General features: G+C 48.5%; 1 protein-coding gene across 1 annotated transcript in view; it reads right to left on the bottom strand.

Moving 5' to 3' along the window:
* Positions 1-14605: 14605 nt before the first annotated feature.
* The window catches only part of NKPD1 (NTPase KAP family P-loop domain containing 1), a gene marked incomplete at its 3' end in the record, with an annotated part of 62627 nt that continues 58436 nt past the window's right edge, over positions 14606-18796 (bottom strand). The window contains exon 4 of the mRNA XM_060257752.1: positions 14606-16254. Within this exon, the coding sequence (XP_060113735.1) occupies positions 14606-16254 (1649 nt within the window). The remainder of the gene's footprint in view (positions 16255-18796) is intronic.

The raw sequence follows: 18796 nt of genomic DNA, 5'->3' as shown, positions 1-18796 counted from the left end.
GCAGTGTTGTCGGGATGTTGCTGCAGGACTTCTGTCAACCCAAGCTGCTGTTCGCAGCACAGATGATTATTTATTTTCTCAGTTTCCTTTTTGCTCGTAACAGTGTCCTTCTTTTCCCCATTCATATGTCTATTTATCGCAACTGAATGGGAACAGTTTTCCTTTTCCCCGTGACCATTTCGGAACCAGTCGGCCGTCTCCTAGCTTGCGGAAGGACCCCACCCCTTTCTTCATTCCCCAAAATCTGAAAGTCTCACCAAATGCAAAAACAAAAACAGTGGCATGATTTCCTGCGCACATGCAACTGTGCTCTCGTCCCTCGGGGAGCAATTGCACTAAGATGAGGCCGGGCGGCCGTGGGCCCCGTCGCACGTTGTTGGGCCACTTTCACCCGTTGGCTTCCAGTGGGAGAAGCCAGTGTGGTTTCAGCTGTTCTTTCCCTCTTCTCGTCGAGCTGGGCCAACGAAAAGCGTCCTCGGTGCACCTCCTAGGAAGACTGTTCGAGCCAAACCTCGCTGGACTCTCTGGGTGACAGCCACAGCAGTGGCGGTAGAGGCTGCAGACACACGGCTAACAGTCTCGGTCGAGGTATCTTGACCGTTCAGTAAGTGGCAGACGTGCAGCGAGGAAGAATGACCTCTTTCACGCCAGGTGCCAGACAGACACAAGAAATCTCTTAGGATGCTGCTGATGCGTGGGGTTGCTTTATCGTTTCCTTTTTTTTGTTGTTTTTAAGTTGCCCACCCCTCTTCCTGTTGCAGGCTTTCCCCATGGTTTCCACACATCCCCCAGTGGCGGATCAGGAACCTAGCTGCGGCATCTCGCTATGAACAGTTGAATAGGAAATCCGATCCTTCCTGACAGACGTGTAGCTGCCCCTTACCAGGGGCCCTTCAAAGTAACATTCTTTTTTTTTTAGAGCGAGGTTGATCACCTCCAAACCAAAGTTTCTTTTCCTTAATAAAAAATGGGGAGGGAGGGGAGGTTGTACCAGTTGCTGAATCGTGAACCATTATTAAAAGTTGGGTGCAGTTTGGGGAGGGGGGAGGGGAAACAAATCTCGTGGCACGAAAGCCCCCTCCTCCCCCTGTCAAAATTGGTTTTGTCTTCAGTATCAAAACTGGAGGGTTGCTGCAGAAAGTTTATGAGGAGGGGATTGATATTTCTCAGGGAAAGGGCTTTAAAAAAAAAAAGATGATGTCCCCCCCAGGATACAGCGCTGTTACCCACAGGAGAGAAGCTGAAGTTTCAAGGATGGTTGGAAACTCTCAGTTCTGCGCCATCTTTCTTCTCCTGTTTCCCATCCTGTCTGACCAAGGCAAAGAAAGAGCGCGGGAAGAGATCTTGGTAGTTTTGTTTGGACGAGCCAAAAAAAGTCAGATGCAAAAGATTTCGCAGGTAGTCCCAAAGACAGGAGTCTCTCTCTCCCCCCCCCCACCCCCAAGGAAAAAAGCGTGCTCAGTAGCAGGAGCAAAGAGAGACTCCTCCCCGAATGATGGTCTGCCCTTCTAAAACAGGGCAGTCTGTCTTAGTCAAAGACTGGCCCGGGTGATGAAAAATTTTCTGCATTTCCTTTGCAAACTTTGGTATTGGGGAACTGGCACTCTGAGCTTCCTGTCCCCCTCTCCACACCTGATTTCCAGTATCCCACTGTGATCACTGAATCCCTGCCTCCCCCCCCCCTCCAGACTTCTAGCAGGAATTGAGAATATATATAAATATGTATATATATATATTTTTTCCTGTCTGTGACGGACTACTCCCCTGCTAACGTGAAGCGAAATCTCCGCACGAGATTTACGGTACTAATCTCTATAATTTAAGCAAAATTATTATTATTGTTATTGTTATTATTGTTTTGTATAGACTGACCAGAGGAAACCGTCTCCCCGAATAAGGGAGGGTCGTTCACTAGGTTGTTAGGACTTTAAGCTTTTTACTTTATTTTGATTTTTTTTTTCTTAAGTGCAATAAAATCTATCAGGGAGCTTAATTGGGCACTTTCTGCTGCACAGAATAGCAAGCAAGAGAGGCAAACTCGGCTACGGTGTTCCTCTACATGCTTGGCTGTGATTCTCTCATCCATACACAAGGAGGGTTTTTTCTTTTCTTTTTTTTTGCCACGTTCACACTACATTAAAAAAAAGATGGCGCTGGTTTCGTGTTCCTTTCTCTTTTTTATTTTCAATGTTTTGCTAATGTTTTGTCATTCCTCTCCTGTTGTCCGTGGAGTTTGATTTTTGTCGAAACCGTCTTCTAATTAAATGAAAAGCTGCATTCCCCGAGTGGCTGCTCTCTCAGTCTCTTTGGGGGCCAGGGATCCATGAGCAGATCGATAGATAGACGAGGCAGGATGTTTTCCTAGTGGAACAGCCACGGGGTTGTGTGTTGAAAAGTGGGCTGGGATTTGTGACATGCTCGCGTATCTGTGGTGGTTGTCTCTCTGCACCACAGCGCTGTTATTCACAGCAACATCCTTGTACCACAGTTAGATTTGAGTCTAGTAGTGCCCGTCAGACCAGCAAGATTTTTGGGATATAAACTTTTGAGAGTTAAAATTCCCTCAATGAATCTGGCAAAAGGAGAAAGCTCATAGCCCCCAAAAAACTTGTTGCTCGCTAAAGGGCTGCTGGACTTGAACCTCGCTCTTCTACGTCAGTTCAACATGGCTACCCTATGAAACTATCAACGCACAAGGTGCTTAGCACGATAACAGAATCAAAAGACAACAGGACTGTGTCCTCGAAGATCTTTTTGTGTAAGTTTATCAGTCGGTGGGAAGAGAGGGTAAAGATAGCTGAATGCACTTGGGTTAGTTTGCACAGGGGATGATTAATCCAGAGGCTTGCCTGCAAACATGGAGGCAACTCTCTCTTGCCTTCAAGGGTACTTTTCACTATGTCTCCCCACCACATGTTTTTGCCTCCTAGGGTGAGGTGTGTTGGGTGCTAGGCAGGCAAATAGGTCTGAGAAGAAGGAGAGGGTGGGAACAATGGTGGTTGACATTGCAAAGGAATTCATGCCTTCACTCAAGCGGGGGAAGAAGCCGTGCTCAGCTAGGGGGGAATCTGGGCTCCAGTCTCTCCTGAGAATGCCAGCAAAGCAGTTCAGGAGATGGGTGGATGGGAAGGGCACAGGCGTGGTTGTCGAGTGAACAGCGAGTGAAAAGAAGCAACAGTCTGCAGAATTGGTGCCCTCTGGTGTCAGGGAGGGGAAGCCCAAAGAGGTGAATGACAGATTTGGCACCACAGAGTGTAGTCTTAAAGTCCACTGGCTAGCGTGCTGATCTCTTCCGACTGTTACCGAGCTGGGGTCTTATTTCGTCTTGTGTGTTTCGACACATTTCTAAAGAACCGAAGTGGTGGCGTGGGTCTAATCCTGCCCCCACCTACTAAAGGCAGGCAGTCCTTCCTGAAAGACTTTCTTTTTTAATTCAAGCAAGGCAAAGCCTTCTCAGGCAAGGGTTAGAAGTAATCTAGTCTAGAACTTGTGTGGATCCATCGATAGCTAACCAGGCATTCTGGGTCCCTAGAAGCCCTCTTGTTTAGATGGAGCATCCGGTATTATTAGTACCTCTGGAGGTATCTTTGATCGGGGTGTACATTGACAGACTTTCGTTTCAAAGATTCTTGTTTCAAAACAACTGAAAACCGCTGGAGTATAAAAGGCCTCCCTCATTTCACCTACCTAAATTGGAAAGCATCCATATCTAAAAGAAACTGGAGGTCAACTTGGAGAGATTTGGGGGCATGCTGCTCTACGACCCATAGATTCTTCCTGGCACCTTCTGCCAGGCTCGTTGCGTGTGAGCGACTTAACTACATTTTGAGCCGCGTTGGGGGGAATTGTTTCCTCGATTGGACTGTATCCCGCAAAAAACAACCACGCCGGACAATATTGAGGCTCTCTGCTGCGCTGCTATCCTGGGGTGTTCCCCTAAGGAGCATACTGGGCTTTCCTCCATTTTATCTTCACAATGACCCTGAGGGGTGGGGTTAGGCTGAGAGTTAGAGGCTTCAAGTCCCCCAGTGAACTTCAGGGTTGGGGGGGGGGTGGACTTGAACCCAGATCATCCTAGTCCCGGTGCTCTTAAATACACTACTGCAGAAACTTTCCTGAGCCATAGACCCCGATTCCTTGTGACAGAGCCTAGAAGAGTGCAGATATCGAAGGAGTGTGGAGACAGGGAACATGTTTGCTTCCTGCAATGCATCGTTCGTGCAGTTTGCCTACTCTAAACCCGGTGGTGTTTCCAAATATATTTATTGTGTCTGTATTGGCAATCCACCACCGTTGCTGTTTTCTGCAGAGAAACCTGGAAGAACTTCTAGGCAGGACTTAGGGGAGAGGAAGAAACGGTTTAAGCTTTGGGATGGGTGGGGGGGAGGGAGGAAGGAGGCTGTGAAAAGTCCTTGCGGGACTTAGCATGGATGGCCCCTCGCTTCCGATGTGCTGCATTGAGACGGAGCTCTTTCTATGCAATGGAGGGCAAACCCCTTAGAAGTTTGGTTTTCAGATAAAGAGACCCAAGAAGCCACCGTGTGATGTGTAACTGCAGGAAACCCTAACAGAGGGGATCTGTTTAGACCATATAAAAGGCAACCTCGGGGAGGGGGGGTGGGATTCAGGTTTCATCTTTTCTGTGGTTGGTTATAAAAAGCTGGAGCAAAAGAGGCCCGAGCCACACATTGGGTTGACTTCAGTGTTTTGGCCTTAAAAGCAAGATGGTTGTTTTCATTGTCTGCCGCTGGACTGCCAGCCACAGTGCCCATCTCTCTCTGGGCAGAATTTTTTCCCCCTTGCCGCTCCCTTTGCTGTGGCACCAGCAAAGGCATCCCAGCTTCCGAACGGTGTCCAAGCGGCAACGAATTTTTCCTCCTTTTTCCGAACAGTGTCCAAGTGGCAACGAATTTTTCCTCCTTTTCGCGTGAACCCAGTCTGCTGTCAGCGTATGTTTTCATTCCAGCACTTTGTTGTTTGTTTATTTGTTTTCTTTTTTCCCCCCGAAGGGGCAAGGAGGGGGGGGGGTGTCAAAAATCCATAGGATGTTATTTTTCCTTCACTTGCTTTAGAAAGGGTCATCCATGGGCCAGAATTAGCTTTATTTAAAAATAACATTTCCGAAAGGAGGAAAAAAAAAAAGTAGGGAATTGATTGTGTGTTAGTGCATCTACCGGGTTTGTTTATGATATACTTGATTGAAATAAAAGCATTTTCTAACAATCTGGGCTTGTCTGTTGTATCCTCTTTGGTTCCAAACTTACAATTTACACCCGTTGTGTCCAGTCAGCTTCATCTACAAAACGTAATTTTTGGTCAACTAAAGAGGTGCCCCCCACTAGTTGGGTAGCAGATTTTTTTTTTTAAATCATTCATATATTTTATAAAGTCAGTGGTGGGCATTGTCTTGGAATAGGCTTTCTCCCTGCACAGACGATAATCCTGCTATAACACAGCCATCTGTATCCCGGAATAAGGATCCTTTCCCCCCCCCCCCTCCAAGAGTTAAGCATATCAGAAGAACCTTGCTGGATCAAACTAGTGGTCCATTTAGTCCAGCATCCTGTCTCACACAGTGGCCAACCAGTTCCTCTGGAGGGTCAAGAGAGCAAAGACTCCTAAAAAGTTGGCAAAGATGAACAATAAGATGCCAGACAGATGTTGGAAATGTAAAAAGCATGAAGGTTCTTTCTACCATATGTGGTGGACTTGTGAAAGAGCGAAAAGGTATTGGCAGATGATTCAACAAGAGATTTCTAAGATCTTGGGATACGAATTTAACAAAGTCGCAGAGACTTTTCTGTTGGGATTGCAAATGGAAAAATTTCCAAAAGAAGATAGAACTTTAATCTGGTACTTGTTCTCAGCTGCTAGGACATTGTATGCGCAATTGTGGAAGCAAGAAAAAATACCAGAGAAATGGGATTGGATTGTAAAAGTTATGACATGGAGTGAAATGGACAAGTTAACAAGAACCTTAAGAGACTATGATTTAGAAGTATTTAAGATGGAGTGGAAAAAGTTCAGAAGATACGTAGAAAAAGAGTGGAAAATAAAAGGACATTGGACAATTTTTGATAATGATTAAGTACAAGTGGGAGGAGGATATTAATTTTGGTTCTTATTAATTAAGGGTACCTTTAATATTAATATTTTAAGTATATAACACCAGCGGGGGTCAAGTAACAGGGGGAAGGGTGGATAGAAAGTAATATATGGGATAGATAAAAAAGTAGTTATTAATGATGTAAGAAATTGAAATTTATTACCATATGTTACTGATAAAGTTGTTTGAAGGAAAAAGAGCAAAGAGGCTGAGGCCTTCGTAAGAACATAAAGAGGAGTCCTGCTGGATCAAACAGTGGTCCACCTAGTCCAGCATCCTGTCTCACACAGTAGCCAACCAGTTCCTCTAGTGGGCCAACCACAGGGCAGAGAGGCCGAGGCCTTCAGAAGAACATCAGAAGAGCCCTGCTGGATCAGTCCAATAGTCCATCTAGTCCAGCACCCTGTCTCATGCAGTAGCCATCCAGTTCCTCTGGAGAGCCAACCACAGGGTAGAGAGGCCAAGGCCTTCAGAAGAACATCAGAAGAGCCCTGCTGGATCAGACCAGTGGTCCATCTAGTCCAGCACCCTGTCTCATGCAGTGGCCAACCAGTTCCTCTGGAGGACCAACGAAACGATTGCTAGAGTTGAAGTTCAGCAGTTAGGATCGCTATCCTTTGAAAAGCAAAAAAGAGGACCTATTCCCCAACTGACTGCTTTAAAGAAGTGATTGCCATGAAAAATTTCGTTTTCAGTACCTCTCCTATTGAAGCTGTGATTATTGCTACTCAGGGCCGCAGCCATCCAGGAGGCCACAGCGGTGCTGCCCAATACTCTTAAGCTGTGGAGTCTTGTGAGCCAGAGTTCTACTTGGTGAGCTACTGACATTAAAGTTGTGAGCTACTGCATCAGTTATTTTGCTCTGGGGCCATTTTTCCTGAGCCAAGACAAAAAGGTGTGAGCTGTAGGCTAGAAAACTGAGCTAGCTCAAGCTCAGCCAGTTTGGTGTAGAGGTTAAGTGTGCGGACTCCTATCTGGGCGAACCGGGTTTGATTCCCCACTCCTTCACTTGCAGCTGCTGGAATGTGGGGCCGAGAGAGCTCTTACAGTTTGAAACTGAGAACGGCTTACGATCTCCTTTATCTTCCTCCTGCACAACAGACACCCTTGTGAGGTAGGTGGGGCTGAGAGAGCTCTGACAGAACCTGCCCTTTCAAGAACAGCTCTGCGAGAGCCATGACTGACCCAAGGCCATTCCAGCAGGTGCAAGTGGAGGAGTGGGGAAGCAAACCCAGTTCTCCCAGATAAGAGTCCGCACACTTAACTGCCACACCAGACTAACAGAAATCAAGTGCACTAATGTATCATCCCGAAACCACCACCCCCCTCCCAGTCTGTGGAAAAATTGTCTTCCACAAAACCGGTCCCTGGTGCCAAAAAGGTTGGGGACCGCTGCTATAAAAGCTCTCTCAGCCCCACGGGGTGTCTGTTGTGGGTGGGGGTGGGAAGATAAAGGTGACCTCTCTGAGATGCAGAGTATAGGGCGGGATATAAATCCAATATCATCATCATCTTAGAGGAAACTGGTGGTGCCCCCTATAGAATCTGCAGCACCCCTGCCTCATCTTCCCTTTCACTAAAAGGGAAAGAGTATAGATGATTGGGTGGGGTTACTGCAAGTTCTCTAGGGGGCACCGCCCCTGTGGCCCCCCTGCTGGCTGCGGCCCTATTGCTACTCACTAGGAATATTCCTAAACTTCCAATCCCCCCAAAGAGGATATTTCCATCATTTAAAAAAAAAAAAAACAGCTCCAAAGAGGGCGACAACAAAAAAAGAGTCTAAACCAAGTGTAGATCCTTGTGCTGTGTTGGCAGCAGCTGGTAAAACTACATTTTAAAAAATCTGCACAAGTCAATTAGAGCCCCAGCTGGGCAAAAACCCTACCTGGCCCCACCCGCTTCCTAAAAACACTTGATGGGCGTCAGAAAACGTATTGGTGGGTGCCAGGGTGGAGCCCCCTGGCGTATGTGGTACTGAAGCTTGTAAAATTAGGACTGGCTGTGAGCCGCATGGCGCAGAGTGGTAAAGCTGCAGTCCTAAGCTGCTCATGACCTGAGTTCGATCCCGGTGGAAGCTGGCTTCAGGTCGCCGGCTCGAGGTTGGCTCAGCCTTCCATCCTTCCGCGGTCGGTGAAATGAGGACCCAGCTTGCTGGGTCCCCAGATGACTGGGGAAGGCAATGGCAAACCAACCCTTAAAAAGTCTGCCATGAAAACGTTGTGAAAGCAATGTCACCCCAGACTCGGAAATTACTGGTGCTTGCACAGGGGACTACCTTTACGTTTAAGGATGTGAGGTTGGATGGGTGGATGGGGAGAGCAGCTCCTTTCCCCACTCCGGTGTGGAGCCACTGGCTCTGTTTATGGGAACATTTGCCCCGCAGGTCTGAATATGAATCCTGTAGCACCAAACCTGTAGTCTCCCGGCTGAAGGCTAAGACTTAATAAGAACACCAGATAAGCCATGTTGGATCAGGCCAGCGGCCCATCCAGTCCAACACTCTGTGTCACATAAGAACATAAGAGAAGCCATGTTGGATCAGGCCAGTGGCCCCTCCAGTCCAACACTCTGAGTCACATAAGAACATAAGAGAAGCCATGTTGGATCAGGCCAACGGCCCATCCAGTCCAACACTCTGTGTCGCATAAGAACATAAGAGAAGCCATGTTGGATCAGGCCCATGGCCCATCCAGTCCAACACTCTGTGTCACATAAAAACATAAGAGAAGCCCTGTTGGATCAGGCCAGTGGCCCATCCAGTCCAACACTCTGTGTCACACAGTGGCCAACAAACCAGGTGCCGTCAGGAGATCCACCAATGGGGCCAGGACACTAGAAGCCCACCCACTGTGCCCCCCAACACCAAGAATACAGAGCATCACTGCCCCAGACAGAGCTCCATCTATACCTTTTGGCTAAGAGCCACTGATGAACCCTTGCTCCAGATGTTTATCCAATCCCCTCTTGAAGCTGGCTATGCTTGTAGCTGCCACCACCACTATCGGGTGCAGCGGGTGGCTCTTGTGCTTTCTGCCAACGTCCCTAAAGGCAGCGCTTTTTACTTATACCTTTCTTACAATTCTGGGAAATTGTTTCTCTTTGGCATTCTGGAGACTCGGGATGCACTGCGACCCTTAGTGTGCCCCCCTACAGTGAACCCCGTAGCAGGATTATGATTGAACGGCCGTACAAGAGATGAAGTTGCTCCGTGTTCCACTAGGTGGCGGTAGCTGCCTACCTGGCAGAAGCAACCGACCATATGAATATATGAAGCTGCCTTATATTGAATCAGGCCCTCGGTCCATCAAAGTCAGTATTTGTCTTCTTAGACTGGCAGCGGCTCTCCAGGGTCTCAAGCTGAGGATTTTCATGCCTACTTGCCTGGACACGTTTTGGAAATGCCGGGGATTGAACTTGGGACCTTCTGCTTACCAAGCAGATGCTCTGCCACTGAGCCACCGTCCCTCCCCTTCTCTCCAGGGTCTCAAGCTGAGGTTTTTCCCGCCTATTTGCCTGGACCCTTTTTTATTTGGAGATGCTGGGGATTGAACCTGGGACCTTCTGCTTACCAAGCAGATGCTCTACCACTGAGCCACCCTCCCTCCCCTGCTCTCCAGGATCTCAAGCGGAGGTTTTTCACACCTATTTGCCTGGACCCTTTTTTAGTTGGAGATGCTGGGGATTGAACCTGGGACCTTCTGCTTACCAAGCAGATGCTTTACCACTGAGCCACCATCCCTCTCCTGCTCTCCTGGGTCTCAAGCGGAGGTTTTTCCCACCTACTTGCCTGGACCCTTTTTGGAGATGCCAGGGATTGAACCTGGGACCTTCTGCTTCCCAAGCAGATGCTCTACCACTGAGCCACCCTCCCTCCCCTGCTCTCCAGAGTCTCAAGCGGAGGTTTTTCACACCTATTTGCCTGGACCATTTTTAGTTGGAGATACCAGGGATTGAACCTGAGACCTTCTGCTTACCAAGCAGATGCTCTACCACTGAGCCACCGTCCCTCTCCTGCTCTCCAGGGCCTCAAGCTGAGGTTTTTCACACCTGTTTGCCTGGATCCTTTTTCGGAGATGCCAGGGATTGAACCTGGGACCTTCTGCTTATCGAGCAGATGCTCTACCACTGAGCCACCGTCCCTCCTCATGCTTTCACAGTGCAGAATCTCAGAGGAAGTAATATCCGCTGCAGCAAACATTAAACAGGAGTCTCCTGGAGCTTTTAACAGAATTTTATTCCAGTGCAAGCTTTCGTGGACCAGAGCGTGCTGCTTCAGGTGCAAGAAGAGCAGGTAAAGTCTTTCATGCGTTCCTGGGAGAGTGGGGTTAGGGCAGCGAAATGAAGCCACAACAATCCCTTTGGTGCAGTTTTGCCACCGCTAATGGGCCAAAGTACAGTTTGCTTTTTTAAAAAAAGAATGTGTGTGCTGCTTGTAAAGAGGTGTCTGTCTCCTCCCCGCATACGACATCTGCGATTTAAAAGTTATATTAAAACACGTTTAAGTGGTTTCTGCTTCGAGAAGGTGTTGCGTGGTCTCCCCATTGCTGGCTTAGCTGCCGATGAAGTATACCAGCAATGGGCTGCCATATGGCAGGTTTCCCAGCCCGAGATTCTCAGCAGTGGCTCCCACAGGGGCTTTTGCTGTTATGGTATTTTAAAAACAAAATTGGCAACAGAAGGTCATATTGATATGACATTATGCGTTACAGGTTCTCGTGAATTCCGAGTTTTCGTTTGAATAAATAAAAGTCTTTAGCACCTTACATTGCAAAGGTATGCCTTTCCCCTTACATCTCCACAAGGAAAAGGGATAGAAAAGCTTCTTTTTTTAAAATGAAAGCTGAGAATTCAAAGTACCCGTTACACCTGTTGTTAATGATATGATGATATTCTAGCATTTATTTCTAAAAATAAGAGTGGATGGGGCAAATTTTAATTTTTTTTTCATCCACCCGGCAGCCACTCAGTCTTTACTGTGATCTTTCCCACAGAGCAAAGCTGTCAAGAGTCACGCCATCTTTGTTCCTCTTGCCATATGTATCCAAGTTTTGAGAAAGATCAGAGAAAAACCGGAGGAACCTGGAGAGATGCATCAATGGATCGTGATGCTACAGTTTGGTGTAGTGGTTAAGTGAGCAGATTCTTATCTGGGAGAACTGGATTCGATTCCCCACTCCTCCACTTGTACCTGCTGGAATGGCCTTGGGTCAACCATAGCTCTCACAGAGTTGTCCTTGAAAGGGCAGCTGCTGTGAGAGCTCTCTCAGCCCCACCTACCTCACAGGGTGTCTGTTGTGGGGGAGGAAGGTAAAGGAGATTGTGAGTTGGTCTGAGACTCTTCGGAGTGGAGGACGGGATATAAATTCAATATCTTCTTCTACAGTGAGGGAAGGGGGAAAAATGTTTTTCATGAGCATTGAACCTGGAGCAGATAACTTGTGTGGAAATGGCCAAAAGCACTCCCAAAAGCCTGTGGAGATCTACCCTCAAAGCTGTGTTTTACATTTTTTTCCTGGAAACCAGAAGAGAGGTGTATGAAGTCCCTCTCTTGATATTCTTACTTCCCCCAGAATTGATGGCGGCTTTTAGAGAGCCAGTTTGGTGTAGTGGTTAAGTGCGCGGACTCTTATCTGGGATAACCGGGTTTGATTCCCCCCTCCTGAGAGCCCTCCCAGCCCCACCCACCTCACAGGGTGCCTGTTGTAGGGGGAGAAGATATAGGAGATTGTAAGCCACTCGGAGTCTCTGATTCAGAGAGAAGGGCGAGGTATAAATCTGTAATTCTTCTTAGCAGAACCTGTCTGGATTATCTGAACACGGCCTTCTCCCCATCCCATTTTCTCAGGTTTCGATAGCCGTCACCCATATATTTTCAAGGATAGCTTTTACAGCCTTAAGAGCCAGAAACTTTGCTATTTAAAAAGCTGATTCTGGTGATGCCTGATGATGCGCTTAGCAGAACGTTTCGTGCTTTCCTTACGCTTACGGTATCACAAAATATTCACAACTCCACTCCCGTCAGCAGGAGCGATTAATACTGGCTTTTCCCTCCATTCCTAAATAAATAATTCCTACGAACGGGGGTACCCTCCCCCAAATTTTTAGCCTTAAACCCTACATTGGCTGTAGTGCACGTTAGATTTCGTTCCCAAGATTTCTCCCATGTTCACAGCATGAATTAAGTGCCACAAAAAAAAAAAAGTGCGATAGTGTTGCAGTGCGGTCCTGGAGCGAAGAAAGTGATTTTTCATCAGTGAAAGTGTTTTTTTTTCAAACTTGCATCAGGGGAAAGCCTTGCTGTGTTGACTTGTTAGCCGTAAAGACCCTTCTACGTTCCCTATAGCATCCTGGGAAGCATACTTAGTTCCCACAGGTGGCAGCTCTCCGGCACCCTTTGTGGAAGCAAGCATGTGTGCTAGGAGTTGGGTGGCAGTGAGCAGCGCCCTTAGAACGACATCCTGTTCCTTTAACAAAGACTTCATGTGTGGTAAGGGGCAGCTGCCATGGGCATGGAGGACACCACCCTGTAATTAACATTTCGTTACATCTCTGTTAAAGGGGCAGCTAGAGATTTGAGTCCGCGAACACCTTTGAGACCAACAAAATTTTCAGGGCGGGAAGTTTCAAGAGTCAAAACGCCCTTTAAGAACATAAGAGAAGCCATGTTGGATCAGGTTAATGACCCATCCAGTCCGACACTCTGTGTCACACAGTGGCCATAAAAACCAGGTGCCATCAGGAGGTCCACCAGTGGGGCCAGGACACCAGAAGCCCTCCCACTGTGCCCCCCCCTCAGCACCAAGAATACAGAGCATCACTGCTCCAGACAGTTCCAACGATACACTGTGGCTAATAGCCACTGATGGACCTCTGCTCCATATGCTTATCCAATCCCCTCTTGAAGCTGTCTATGCTTGTAGCTGCCGCCGCCTCCTGTGGCAGTGAATTCATCCTTTGGGTGAAGAAGGACTTCCTTTTATCTGTTCTAACCCGACAGCTCAGCATTTTCATTGAATGTGCATGAGTTCTCTTATTGTGAGAAAGGGAGAAAAGTACTTCTTTCTCTACCTTCTCCATCCCATGCATAATCTTGTAAACCTCTATTATGTCACCCCGCAGTCGACATTTCTCCAAGCTGAAGAGCGCCAAGTGTTTTAACCTTTCTTCATAGGGAAAGTGTTCCAACCCTTTAATCATTCTAGTTGCCCCTTTTGCACTTTTTCCAGTGCTATAATAACCTTTTTGAGGTGTGGTGACCAGAATTGTACGCAGTACTCCAAATGAGGCCGCACCATTGATTTATAACGGGCATTATGATACTGGCTGATTTGTTTTCAGTTCCCTTCCTAATAGTTCCCAGCATGGCGTTGGCCTTTTTTATTGCAATCACACACTGTCTCGACATTTACCATGAATCCAAGATCTCTCTCTTGGTCAGTCTCTGCCAGTTCACACCCCATCAACTTGTATTTATAGCTAGGATTTTTAGCCCCAATGTGCATTACTTTGCACTTAGCCACATTGAACCTTATCTGCCATGTTGACGTCCACTCGCCCAGCCTCAACAGATATCCCTTTGGAGTACCTCACAGTCCTCTCTGGTTCTCACCACCCTGAACAATTTAGTGTCATCCGCAAACTTGACCACTTCACTGCTTACTCCCAACTCCAGATCATTAATGAACAAGTTAAAGAGCATGGGACCCAGTACCGAGCCCTGCGGCACCCCACTGCGAAGACTGCCCATTTATACTCACTCTCTGCTTCCTTTTAATTAGCCAGTTTTTGATCCGCAAGAGGACCTGTCCTTTTACTCCATGACTCACGAGCTTACTAAGGAGCCTTTGATGAGGAACTTTATCAAAAGCTTTCTGGAAGTCAAGGTAAACAACATCTATCGGGTCCCCTTTGTCCACATGTTTGTTCACCCCCTCAAAGAACTCTTATCAGGTAAGTGAGACAAGATCTTCCCTTTATTAGTTACTCTCAAAATCTTGTTGGTCTCAAAGTTGCTACTGGACTGTAATCTGCTGCAGTCCCAACACAGCTACCGTCTGAAATTAAAGGGACAGGATTTCTTTTCTGCAGGCAACTGGAAAGCAGAGAGCCTACCTTGGAGGTAGCCCTAGGCAGGGGTGGGATTCTAGCAGGAGCCGCTTTGCATATTAGACCACACCACCCCAAAGTAGCCAATCCGCCAAGAGCTTACAAGGCTCTTTTTTTTGTAAGCTCTTGAAGGATTGGCTACATCAGGGGTGTGTGGCCTAATATGCAAAGCAGCTGCTGCTAAAACTCCACCCCTGGTCCTAGGTGTCTCCAGACCGGTAGAGTTTTACACAAAACTGCCTTTTGAACAACTTTCAAGCCACCATTATGGATCTCACAGCGGGGCTCCCTGAAGTAATCCGAAAAACCACTCTCCTAATCTGTGTTGTCCAAGTCATCTTCCTCCTCCTCCACCTCATCTTTCTCCTTCTCCTTCTCCTTCTCCTTCTCCTTCTTCTTCTTCTTCTCCTCCTTCTTCTTTTGCATCTTCTCCAGCATTGTGAGCGCCCTCAGCTGCCCCATCCGGTGCCTAATGGAATGGTCCAGGTTGACTGTATATTTCAGGTACTTTGCCCCTTCCTGCACGGTGAATGGGAAGTCGTGGAACAAGAACTGCTCAAAGAGTTCCGGGTCACCGTCCAGGGCCATGATGTTCAGGAGGTCCTTGTGCATGGAGTAGAGCTCCTGGCAGTTGTCCACAAACACGTCCCACAGCGACTGCTTGTCAAAGTCCTTGGGCATCCGGCACTGCTGACTGTCTTCCATGCACTGCAGGATCCAGCTCAAGCGGCACGGCCACTGGTTGGCCAGGACCACCCAGCCCGCCACCGACCTGGGGCAGATGTCGTGGCGGAGGCTGTGCTGCTGCGTCATGAGCCGCAGGGTGATGGGAATAGTGTTGACGATCCTCTTCATCTGGATGATATTCTCAGGGACATACCTGTAAAGGCAGTCGTGTTCGCTGTGCAAGGAGTGGAACGCCTCGTGGATGTACTGTACGGCCTGGGCGTCGATCTGGTGCTGGTCCATTTCCTCAGACGCTTCCATCTCAGAAAGGGACGGGTCCCTCCCTTTGGCCTTCCGGACTCCCTGCTCCACGTTTCTCGTGATGATTCGGTACATCAGGTCTTCCCGGTTTTGGAAAGTCTCGTGCAAAAACCGCATCTTGGACCGGACGCCGATTTCCGGGATGGAGAAGGGCAACGACACAGTGCGGTTGAGGTAGAGGTAGCCGTTGTCGGCCATGCCTTTCATGTTGCCGGCTTGCTCTAAGCAAGAGGTAATGATGCAGGGGTCTACCACCAGAATGAAAATGAACGGGGCGTTGGTGTCCGAGAGCAGCGTGTTGATGGCGTTCAGAACCCCAACCACCCTTTCCGGGTAGCACATGTCCAAGCTGGTGATCTCAAAGACAATCCTCAGCCGTTGCCGCTCAAAGATCTCCATGTAATACACAAAGCTGGTGAGAAGTTCAATTTCTCTCTTGACCGCGCTCATGAAGCCCAGGTGGCTGGTGAACTTCTGGTTGTTGGTCATGCTCTCGATCTTTTTCTTCTGAGAGATGATCAGGTGCTTAACGACTGGAGTGAGGGCCAGGATGACGCTGGAGCCGGAAACGGTGGCGAAGATGGCGCTGATGACTTTCAAGAGGCTGCCGTCCCTTATCCCCGGCACGACGATGGCGACGGTGGCCAGGCTCGCCCCTGCTACCAGCATGACCACGAGTCCTCCGGCGGCGACGGCGACTTTCTTTTTGAGCCGCCACTCATTCTGGCTGAACCCCGAGGCAAATCGCGGCCTGCTTCCGACGACATGGTAGAAGCTGAGCGGGAGAGGCCCGAAATGCTGGCGGATGTGATCGCAAAGGGTGGTGACCAGCCCCGCCCAGAGCTTGTCGCTCCCTGCGTACTGCCAGGCGCTGAACCTGATGAAAAGGAAGTCGATGTTTTTCCTTCTGAGATGGACCTCTGTGATCACCGGCTCGTAGAAGACTAGATACCACAGGAGAGTGAAGTAGCTCATGCCTTCCGGTCGCCGTGGCCTCTGGTGGGTTCTGTGGTATTCATTTTCTTCTCTTCTGCTGGATTCTCTGTGCATACAGTCTGCGGACAACAAAAAGGCATCAGTAGGGGGTACCTGTGCCAACGTCACAAAAACCCAAAAAGAGAGGCTTAGGCAGGGGTGTCAAACTCATTTGTATTGTACTATTCTACACACTGCACTGTCCTGCTGGGCCATCTTATTGTATCACTCTGCTGGGCCATCCTGATATACTTGAAACTGTGGTTGATTTTATTGTTATGTTGTTGTGATTTCATTGTGATTTTATTATTTATGATGCACTCCGCTCTGAGCCCCTATGGGGGGATGGGGGAAATATAAATAAGCAAAATGATGATGATGATGACGACGATGGCCGGATCTGACATAAATGAGGCCTTGTTGGGCCAGGCCATGTCGGGTTGGGCCAGGCCATGCATGTACCTATTTAAGATTAGGTAGCAGAGATATAAACTGGAGAGCCAGTTCGGTGTAGTGGTTAAGTGTGCGGACTCTTATCTGGGAGAACCGGGTTTGATTCCCCACTCCTCCACTTGCACCTGCTGAGATGGCCTTTGGTCAGCCATAGCTCTGGCAGAGGTTGTCCTTGAAAGGGCAGCTGCTGTGAGAGCCCTCTCCAGCCCCACCCACCTCACAGGGTGTCTGTTGTGGGGGAGGAAGGTAAAGGAGATTGTGAGCCGCTCTGAGACTCTTCGGAGTTGAGGGCAGGATATAAATCCAATATCTTCATCTACCTCACAGTGTGTCTGTTGTGGGGGAGGAAGGTAAAGGAGATTGTAGGCTGTTCTGAGACTCTGTCCTTGAAAGGGCAGCTGCTGTGAGAGCCCTCTCCAGCCCCACCCACCTCACAGGGTGTCTGTTGTGGGGGAGGAAGATAAAGGAGATTGTGAGCCGCTCTGAGACTCTTTGGAGTGGAGGGCGGGATATAAATCCAATATCTTCATCTACCTCACAGTGTGTCTGTTGTGGGGGAGGAAGGGAAAGGAGATTGTGAGCCGCTCTGAGACTCTTCAGAGTGGAGGGCAGGATATAAATCCAATATCTTCATCTACCTCACAGGGTGTCTGTTGTGGGGGAGGAAGGGAAAGGAGATTGTGAGCCGCTCTGAGACTCTTCGGAGTGGAGGGCGGGATAGAAATCCAATATCTTCTTCTTCAATAAACTTTATAAAGGACGCATACAAAAAACCCACGATTAAATATATATTTTAAATAAACTGAAAACCTGCGTAAAACGCTAGCACTTGGTCTTATTTTATTACTTATTTAATCAGATTTATTTAAAGGTGCTTTCTTTGTATTTCTCCCCTGGGATCCAGGGAACTGGGCAAAGGAAGCTCTGGCTCTTTCCTTCCTTCCCCAGGGGACTGGCGGGGGGGAGCCTCAGCCAATAGAAGGAAGAGAGGCTTGGCTCAGTAGCTCTGCTGTGCTTGATTGAGAGAGCCTGGCAAAACAAGCTCTGCCTCCCCCCCCTTCCTCCCCAAGGGAGGAGCCTCAGCCAATGGAGAAAATAGAGGTTTTGCTCCTGTGCAACTGAGCAAGCCTTGCAAAGCAAGCTGTGATGCAGACGGAAGCAAGAGAGAGGGAGAAGGGAGCAGATGACAGCCGATTGTTCATGGGCTTGATAGGAGCCCTGATTCGTCCCCCGGACCACATGTCAGACACCCATGGGCTAAGCGCCACCTTCCCCTTACCTGGATAGCCCAGGCTAGTCAGATCTGGGAAGCTAAGGAGGGTCAGCCCTGGTTAGTATTTGTATGGGAGACCTCCAAGGAAGTCCATGTTCTCTACGCAGAGGCAGGCGATGGCCAACCACCTCCGTTGGTCTCTCCCCTGACCTGGATGGGCCAGGCTAGCCTGATGACGTCAGGTCCCAGAAGATAAGCGGGGTCAGCGCTAGTTAGTACTTGGATGGGAGACCATCAAGAAAGTCCAGGGTTGCTATGCAAAAGCAGGCAATGGCAAACCACCTCTTGGCTTGAAAACCCTACAGCAGGGGTATCAAACAGGCAGCCCGGGGGCCAAATCAGGCCCCCGAGCAACTGGCTGCCGTCTGCTTCCTTCCCCCTCTCTCTTGCTTCCTTCTGCATCACAGCTTGCTTTGCAAGGCTTGCTCAATTGCACAGCATCTACAGAGCAAAGCCTCTGTTTTCTCCATCGGCTGAGGCTCCTCCCTTGGGGAGGAAGGCAGAGCTTCTCAATCATACAGCAGAGCTAGTGAGCCAAGCATCTCCTCCTTCTATTGGCTGAGGCTCCCTCCCGGTCCCCTGGGGAAGGGGAGGAAAGCCAGAGCTTCCTTTGCCCAGTTTCCTGGATCCCATGGGAGAACTATAAAGAAAGCACCTTTAAGACCAACGAGCGCTAACATTTTAATCATGTTTTAAGTTTAAAAAAAAATTAATTGTGTTTGTCTGTGTCCTCTATAAAGTTTATATCTCTTCTGCCTAATCTTAAATAGGTACACATATGGCCCAGCCCAACCCAACATGGCCCGGCCCAACAAGGTCTCATCTATGTCAGATCCGGCCCACATAACAAAGGAGTTCGACACCCTCGCCCTACAGAATCACCATAAGTCAGCTGT

Source organism: Heteronotia binoei, chromosome 17 (assembly GCF_032191835.1).
Source record: "Heteronotia binoei isolate CCM8104 ecotype False Entrance Well chromosome 17, APGP_CSIRO_Hbin_v1, whole genome shotgun sequence".
Lineage (NCBI taxonomy): Eukaryota > Metazoa > Chordata > Lepidosauria > Squamata > Gekkonidae > Heteronotia > Heteronotia binoei.
The sequence above is the reverse complement of the archived record's forward strand: the minus strand, read 5'-3'. Positions and strand labels throughout refer to the sequence as shown.